At 37.9% G+C, this 8,281-nt stretch overlaps 1 protein-coding gene across 1 annotated transcript; it reads left to right on the top strand.

The window, feature by feature from the left end:
* Positions 1-4,589: 4,589 nt before the first annotated feature.
* On the top strand, positions 4,590-8,106 carry LOC108749206. The gene is made up of 4 exons (XM_018487767.1): positions 4,590-5,074; positions 5,408-5,589; positions 5,757-7,541; positions 7,706-8,106. Exons 1-4 carry the CDS (start codon positions 4,590-4,592, stop codon positions 8,104-8,106), a joined length of 2,853 nt encoding a protein of 950 aa, XP_018343269.1.
* The last annotated feature ends 175 nt before the right edge of the window (positions 8,107-8,281 follow it).

Here is an 8,281-nt window from a genome sequence, read left to right as displayed (position 1 = left end):
ATCGACGCAGAAATTCATCTGGATTACGTTCATCTGGAAACATCTCCAAACATTGTTTTGAAATCGTCACACGATCGCGCTTATGGTTCACAGTGAGCAAACGCGGCACCTATCTTGCCGATAGCTTTTTCATACCCAATTGTTCGTGCAAAATCACTGTGCCATGTGATACGCCTGTGGCCTCAACAAGCTCGCGCACTTTCACTCGTTGATCAATCAAAATAATATCGTGGATTTTATCGATGATTTCTGGCGTAGCAGTCTCAATTGGACGTCCCGAACGAGGTGCATCACATGTGGATGTATGACCACGTTTAAATTCATTCACCCAATTGTATACAGTCACAAACGCTGGTGCAGATGTACTACGATGTTATCCAACTCGGCTTTGATTTCTTCCGGCGTTAAAATTTTCATATGTAGATGTTTGATCACTGCATGACATTCGTTTTTTTCCATTTTGCAAAAAATACAAATGTTGTTCGCTTTAATCGTCTACAGTAATGAAACCACGCGATAAATTCCGCTCAAAATTTGATAATCAGCTGAAAGATGCTACTTGTCAAAAAATAATGTGACATGACACTGCGAGTGCTCTCTCTAACAGATTTTCTAAGAACTTATTGATTTGGCCTCGTAACATTTTCGTACGACTTTTTCAATTGAACAATGTCATAATGAGAATACACTTGTTATATTGTAATAAAATTTATTTAAAATTTGTGTAATAAACTTAATTACTATTTTCTTCAGTAATTTCATTAATTCGATAGAAATAGGCCATAATTTAAAAAAATTTTAATAATTAACTTATAAGTCTCAGTATCAGACAGTAAAGTTTCCATTTTTTGTACATATTCCGTCTTGTCAAGTACCACAACCACATTACCCCTATCCTTGTAAAAAGAATATGTGAATTGTTTTTAACAAATGATTTCGTAGTCCTGATTAAAGAAAAAATTCTCTTCTCTATGTCAGTCTTATTAGCACATGCTTGCTTTATCCCATTGAGTAAAAGAAAAATTCTATTCCTAAATTCTCTAATATTGCGTAATTTTAATCTGACAAAATTATGTTCGATGTGTTTGACAAATTCAATCATGATGTTTCTAATGTTGAACATTGACAAGCAGAAATTCTCACTTAATTGTAACAATGCTTTGACTTCCTATGGTATAATAACATTGCTGAGATTTTTGAACCATTTGTCATTTACTTCAAAGATATTATATGAAATCTGTTTAAATTGGGAAGCAGAAAGATTCACTTTAATCATTTCGTTGTTTCTGTTTTTATTCTTCGGTTCTTGGAACTAAAATTTTTTATGAGAATTATTGCTAACAACGTCAGGCAAATTAGTCTTTGCAATATTGTCTACTACGTAATAAGTAATATCCTTTATTTTTTCTTTATCACATCCATATCTTTTTTGTAAATTATATAATAATAATAATAATTTTATATAATAAATATTTTTTGTTTAATCTCCAAGATTTACTCCTTACAAATCTATGAAAAACATTGTATTATGTGCTAAAGCATTTGTTACAAATGTTGAGCGGAAGATGATTTCAATCAATTTTTTCTCTAAACACAATAACATAATCTATAATAAAGAGTTCTGCGGTATTTAAACTCATCTGTAATTTCTAATTTCAGTAATGTTTGTTCAGTAATGTTTGTTAATATTATTGAGTGCTCTTCGTTTGTATTTGTAACAGTGAAATTTTTGTTTAAAGAAATGATTGTGATTTAAATATGCTGACTAGAATCCATGATTCTTACAATCGCATAAAAATTCTAGTCTTAGATTGACTAAGATTGTTTCCTTGTTAAGTTTGATCCAATTCTTTAACAAAGTAACAATGTAATAACCAAAAATTATATTAATATAATTAAAAAATTCATATTTAGTGTAATGCGTCATTTCAGGTAGCGTATAGATAAATAAATATATAAAATGAGGTTCGAAAGAATCTATCAGTAAAAAATGTAAAAAAGCATCAGAGCTCACATCAGCTGTTCGGATGCACAGAAAATTCTTAATTTTCGTGTGAATATAACAAAACGAATAACATAAACATTTTCTTCGAAAAATGTTTCAGATAAAAGTTTTTTGATTTTAAGGGGGACATAATATGGTATCATTGGTTAGATTTATTTCCAATTTTACAAAAATAAATTTTCAGTGCAAAATTGAAAATAAGAGAAAGAGAAACAATCTCCAATGAACTTAAGCCTAACAAATGTTATCCAAGACATGATCCTGAACAACATTCAAAAGATTTTAACTGTCGGTCGGACGTTTTGCGTAATCTTAATACTAACGGTATTGTAAGTCCATTAAGAACTTAAAAAGTACTTAATGGAAAAATATTTGATTATAGTATTTTGGAAAGCTCTTGAGATAAGCTACAAGAATTTTGAATGAAAAAGGGGGGTTCCGTTTAAAAAGTTTTACGTGCCTCTGCCCTAATCTTGATAACTCCATCTAAAATCTAACCAATGATATACCATATTATGTCCCCCTTAAAATCGAAAAACTTTTGTCTAAAACATTTTTCAAAAAAATGCATATTTTTCAAGAGATTAGCCTGATACGGTCGCTCTGTTATATCCTGTATACATATACTCGTATAGTAATTATTGCAAAAAGGTTAAATCTGGCCGATAATTTTGACCTTGACATACTACTGTGATCAAAAAGTAAGGTGAATTTTGTTATAAAATAAAAAATCTTTATTTATTCATCCAAATCAATTTGATCCCCTTCAAAGTAATCCCCCTCCGATACAATGCACTTATGCCAACGTTTTTTCCATGCCTCGAAGCATGCCAAAAAGTCGTTTCCCGGTATAGCCTTCAAAGCGCGCAGCGATTCACGTTGAATCTCTTCAATAGATTCAAAGCGGTGTCCCCGGAGCGGTCTTTTGAGTTTGGGAAATAGCCAAAAGTCACACGGAGCTAAGTCAGGTGAATAAGGCGGTTGCGGAACGATATGAGTGGAATTTTTGGCGAAAAACTCACGAAGAATCAATGCCGTGTGAGACGGCGCATTATCGTGATGCAAAAACCAGGAATTGTCTTTCCATAAATCCGGCCTCTTCTTGCGAATAGCTTCACGCAAACGACGCATAACACTCAAATAATATTTCTTGTTGACAGTTTGGCCCGGCGGAAGGAACTCATAATGCACAACACCACGATAGTCGAAGAAAACTGTCAGCATAACCTTGATTTTTGAGCGACTTTGGCGGACCGGATCATAAGCATAGATCCAAGTCTCATCTCCCGTAATAATGCGTTCGTAGACGTCCTGATAGTCACAAATCATCTCTTTACAAACTTTAACGCGACGCTCTTTTTCGAAGAAATTGAGTGTTTTTGGCACCAAACGAGATTTTACTTTTCTAAGGCCCAAGTGATCCTTCAAAATTGTTTGAACTGAACCAAATGAAATGCCAACCATATCGACAAGGTCTCTAATTGTCAATCGACGATTTTCGAGCACCAATTCCTTGATTTTCTTCACGTGTTGCTCATCAATTGACGTTGATAGTCGTCCGGGGCGTTCCAAGTCATCAGTACGTTCTCTGCCTTCTTTGAAGTCTTTGTACCACTTATAAACATTTTTCTGCGACATAGTCGATTCTCCGAAGGCCCTCTGCAACATTCTGAACGTTTCCGCAGCCGAAATTTCATTCCGCAAACAAAATTTAATGGCACTTCTTTGCTCAGCAAAATCAGACATTGTAAAAATCGCCAAAATCACTTTTAGTCGTTTAGAAAACACAAGCGTAACTATATGACTAATGATGACATTGACATGAAATTTGTCACAGACGTCACTAACAGTAGTACCAACATAAAAATAAAAAAGTTTGCTCGAATCGATTAGCGCGGGAAGTTTAAATTAAAAATTCACCTTACTTTTTGATCACAGTAGTATGTTATCAATGTCATGACCCTGAATAACCTCCAACAGGTTTTAGATCGCCATTTGTTAAAAAATTATTAACAAAAGAATTAAAAAATAACGTCTATTTTTTACCATATACAATAGAACAAAAGATTGTATTAATTGTACTAGATAATTTGCATTATCTAGTACAAATCAAAAAGGACTTCCGGTCGAGGTGAGTTACAGAGAAGACATATTTTGCGCACTTCGTGAGGAAATTAAAGATTTCGTAGCTGTTAAGGAATTGCCCTGCGGGGAGTTTTTGTTATAGGGACGAGAGTCGTTAAATCGAGAGCTAGGCAAAAAAGTAGCTCGCTTCATCAGGAAACGGGCTAATGGTGGTTAAAGTAGACGGAACAAGGGGAACATAACCTACAACTGGCATAGGTCTTCAACCGAGAGCATCGTGGTCCAGGTAGCCTGAAAGCCTGTATTGGGTGCATAAGATAAGGAGTGGTCATTAGGGGACAGGAGTGCAGTGGGTGAGCCTTGCATAAGTCGGAAGGGAAAAAGTAATTAGGCCCGGCGCACGTGGCAGAAAAACCGTGGTGCGCAAGTGCGAAGAAAAGGGAAGTGACGGAAGGAAAGCAGAACGTCACGAAGCGCGAGCGCGTCTCGGGAGGGGGGAATGAGCGAGAGTTTGGAGAAAGAGAGAGAAGGAACCTGCCTAGCAACGGAAGAGTCTAGAAGTAGCCGAGCGGAAAGGTGGGTACAGTCAGGGGAGGAGTGGGGAACAAGATCGAAGGAAGGCAACGGCGGTGAACGTCAGAGGCGAAATACGAGTGGAGAGAAGGGAGCGGGGAAGAGAGGAAGGCCCACGAAAGCGGAGCTGCTAGGAAGGGAAAGGAGGGATAGTAGTGTAGTGAGCATTCCAAGCTCGTGGTTCTCGAGAAGGGGCAGAGCGCGTGAGTCGGAAGAAAGTGAAGACGAACAGCAAGCCGCGAAACGAAAGAAGGAAGGAAAGGCAGGAAAATCGCCAGAACAGCAGGGAGATTCAGAGGAGAAGAAAATGGCGAATTTAGAGGAGATAGAAAAAATGATGGAGAGACAACTGCAGCGGCATAAGGATGATATGATGAAGATGATAAGAAGAGAATTAAAAGAAGAGATGAAGCAAATAAAAACAGAATTTGAGAAATTTAAGGAGGAGGAAAGGGAAAAGATGGAGAAGTTGAAAGAAGAAAATGCAGATTTGAAGAAAAGAGTGGAAGAAATAGAAAAAAGAAGAGATGATCAAGAAAGAAGAGATAGAAGACTAAATGTAGTTATGCGGGGTGTAGAGGTAGAGGGGGGAAATATGAAAGATGCTGCTGTAGGGGTTTTGAAAAAATTAGGGGGGTTAGATAAAGAAATTAAAATAAGAGAAGTTTACAAGATAGGGAATAGAATGAATGATAGAATGAATGATAGAACGAATGAGAGTGTGCTGCTTGTGAAACTTAATAGTTTGGATGATAAAAAGGAGATCATGATTAGGAGAAATAAATTGACAGGTACGAAAATATATGTAGACGATGATCTAACGAAGGATGAAAGAGAAAGACAGAAGGAGATTAGATTTTGGGCGAAGAGAGAGAAAGAGAGAGGTAGGCGAGTAAAAGTGGGCTTTGGGAAAGCGTGGATGAATGGTAAAGAATATGTGTGGAGTGAAGAGCGCAAGTGTATGAATGAAAAGATTTTTTAAGCAAGCGTGCTCACAATTGGGTTAAAAAGAGAAAGGGGGGGAAACAGAAGGGAAAAGCAACGGAAGAGGGAGAGAAACGAAGTATAAAAGGGGTATTCTGGAACATCGCAGGATTAAAGAGAAAAGACGAGGATTTTTGGGATTTTCTGAAAGATTTCGATGTGATTGGTTTGAGTGAGACATGGGTGGAAGAAGCTGGGTGGGGGAAGATAAAAGAAAAAATGCCAGATGGGTGGAGATGGAAATGTCAGCCAGCGAGGAGGGAAAAGAAAAGAGGGAGAGCGATGGGAGGGATAATAACGGGGATAAGGAAGGAAATAGAGGAAAGAAGTAGAAGTGAAGAGGAAGTAGAAGGGATACAGCAGAGAGAGGTTGTTGTAGATGAGGAGAGGTGGAGAATTGTTACATTATATAACAAAGAGGGAAGTAAGGAAGAATTAGATAGATTAAAAGAGATGATAGGAGAGAGGGAAGAAGAAAATATGATAATAGTAGGAGACTTTAATGCAAGAATTGGTAAGGAAGGGGGTTTTTGTGACCAAAATGGCGAAGAAAAAGGAGAAAATGGCAAAGAACGGAGGTCGAAAGATGGAGTGTTAAATAAACAAGGGTGTGAGCTGGTGAAGGTAGTGGGAGAAAGAGGTTGGTTGATACTGAATGGGTGGAAAAAAGGGGATGAAGAAGGAGAGTGGACGTTTGAAAAAGCGGGAGGGAAATCAGTGATAGATTATGGAATTGTAAATTTGGAGGCAGAAGAGAAAATTAGATGTTTTGAAATAGGGTGCAGGGCAGAATCAGATCACCAGCCAATAATGATAGAGTTAGGAAAGGAATATACAAGGCAGGAGAAGGAAAAAGAGAGCGAGGCAGAGATGATACAGGATTGGTCAGAGGAGGGCATAGAAATATTTAGGAAAAATATAGAGGACGTAGAGTGGGAAAAAGGAGAGGGGGAAGGACGATGGGAAGAAATGGAAGAAGTAATGAAAAGAGCACCTAAAATGAAGAGGAGAGGGGGAAGGAAAGAGGTAGGATGGGTACCATGGTGGGATAGAGAGTGTAGGGAGAAAAAGAGAGAGGTTAATAGGGCGGGGAGAAGATATAGGAGAAGGAAGACGGGATATGAGGAGTTTGTGAAAAAGAGAAGGGAATATAGAGATATATGTGAAAAGAAAGAAGTAGAGCATAAGAAGCTTGAGGAGAGAGAGATAGAAAAGATAACAACAGAAGCACAGGCATGGGAATTTATAAATAGGAGAAGGAAGAAAAAGGAGGGAATAAGTAAGGAAATTAAAAGGACGGAGTGGGTAGAGTATTTTAAGACAGCATTAGAGGGAGTTGACGAGAAAACGGTAGAAAAAGGAGAAAGACTGAATGAAGTTAGAAAAGACGAAGGGATAAGTCGAGAGGAAATAAGATTAGAAATAAAAAGATTAAAGAAGGGTAAGGCGGCAGGGATTGATGGGATAAGAAATGAAGCATGGATGATGGGGGGAGGTAAAGTAAGGGTAAAGTTAGAGGAAATTTATAGAAAGATTTGGGAAGGAGAGGGATTCCCAGAAAAATGGAGAATAGGAGTGGTAGTTCCGAAAAAAGGGGATAAAAATGTGGTAGGGAATTACAGGGGTGTCACGCTTACAAGCACTGCGTATAAGATATATGCGAACATTCTAAATAAAAAGTTGGTGAAAGAGCTAGACGAGAAAGGAGGATGGGGCAGAACGCAGGCAGGATTTAGAAAAGGAAGAGGAACAATAGAAAACATAAAAATCTTAAAACACCTAGTAGGAAGAAGACTAAAGGAGAAGAAGAAGGTGTGGGCATTTTTTATGGACCTAAAAGGAGCGTTTGATAAAATAGATAGGAAGGTATTATGGGAAATGACGAGGAGAAGGGGTATCAGTGATGTACTGATAGAAAGAGTAAAAGAAATATATGAGGAGACAAGATGCGTGGTAAGGATAGGGGGGAAGTCTCAAAGGAATTTTGGGTAAAAAAAGGGGTAAGACAGGGGTGTCCCTTGAGTCCAACTCTTTTTAATATATATATCGCGGATTTAGAGGAGGAATTAAGAAAAGGAATAGGAGGAATAAGAGTGGGAGGCGATAAGGTGTGGTCGCTAGAATATGCCGACGACATTGTGGTAGTGGCGGAGGAAGAAGTAGGCTTAAGGGCGATGATAAGAGGGATACAAAGGTATTTAAAAGAGAAGAAACTAGAGCTGAGCCCTGAAAAGTCGAAAGTTATGGTGTTTAGAAAGAAAGGGGGAAGGGAGAAAGAAAGGTACTGGTGGTGGGGAAAGGAAAGACTAGAGGAGGTAAAGGAATATAAATATCTAGGATATTGGGTGTCAAGATACGGAGGGGAAATGGAACACGTGAGAGATAGAATTAGAAAAGCGAGGGTGGCTATGGGATGGGTGTGGAGTTACGGGGAGAGAAAGTTCAAGGGGGACGCGTAAGATGGAGACTGAAGCTGTTTGACAGTATTGTGAAAGGAATACTTTTGTATGGAGTGGAGATATGAGGTTATAAGGAATGGAAAGAAATAGAAGCTTTAGAAGAAAAATATTTGAGATGGATACTAGGGGTGAAGAGATGTACTCCTGGATATATAGTTAGGGAGGAATTGAAAAG

This window comes from Trachymyrmex septentrionalis, unplaced genomic scaffold (genome assembly GCF_001594115.1).
Source record: "Trachymyrmex septentrionalis isolate Tsep2-gDNA-1 unplaced genomic scaffold, Tsep1.0 scaffold275, whole genome shotgun sequence".
NCBI classification, from domain to species: Eukaryota; Metazoa; Arthropoda; class Insecta; order Hymenoptera; family Formicidae; genus Trachymyrmex; species Trachymyrmex septentrionalis.
This window is presented reverse-complemented; position numbering and strand designations above follow the sequence as displayed.

Excerpts from the sequence above, each read along its gene's own strand:
- LOC108749206 (XM_018487767.1), top strand. The coding sequence starts at position 4,590 with ATGAGCGAGAGTTTGGAGAAAGAGAGAGAAGGAACCTGCCTAGCAACG. Across the intron at positions 5,075-5,407 it reads GAATTAAAAGAAGAGATGAA|TTTGGATGATAAAAAGGAGA; the intron begins GCAAATAAAAAC and ends GAAACTTAATAG. Across the intron at positions 7,542-7,705 it reads GGAAATGACGAGGAGAAGGG|AGGAGGAATTAAGAAAAGGA; the intron begins GTATCAGTGATG and ends TCGCGGATTTAG.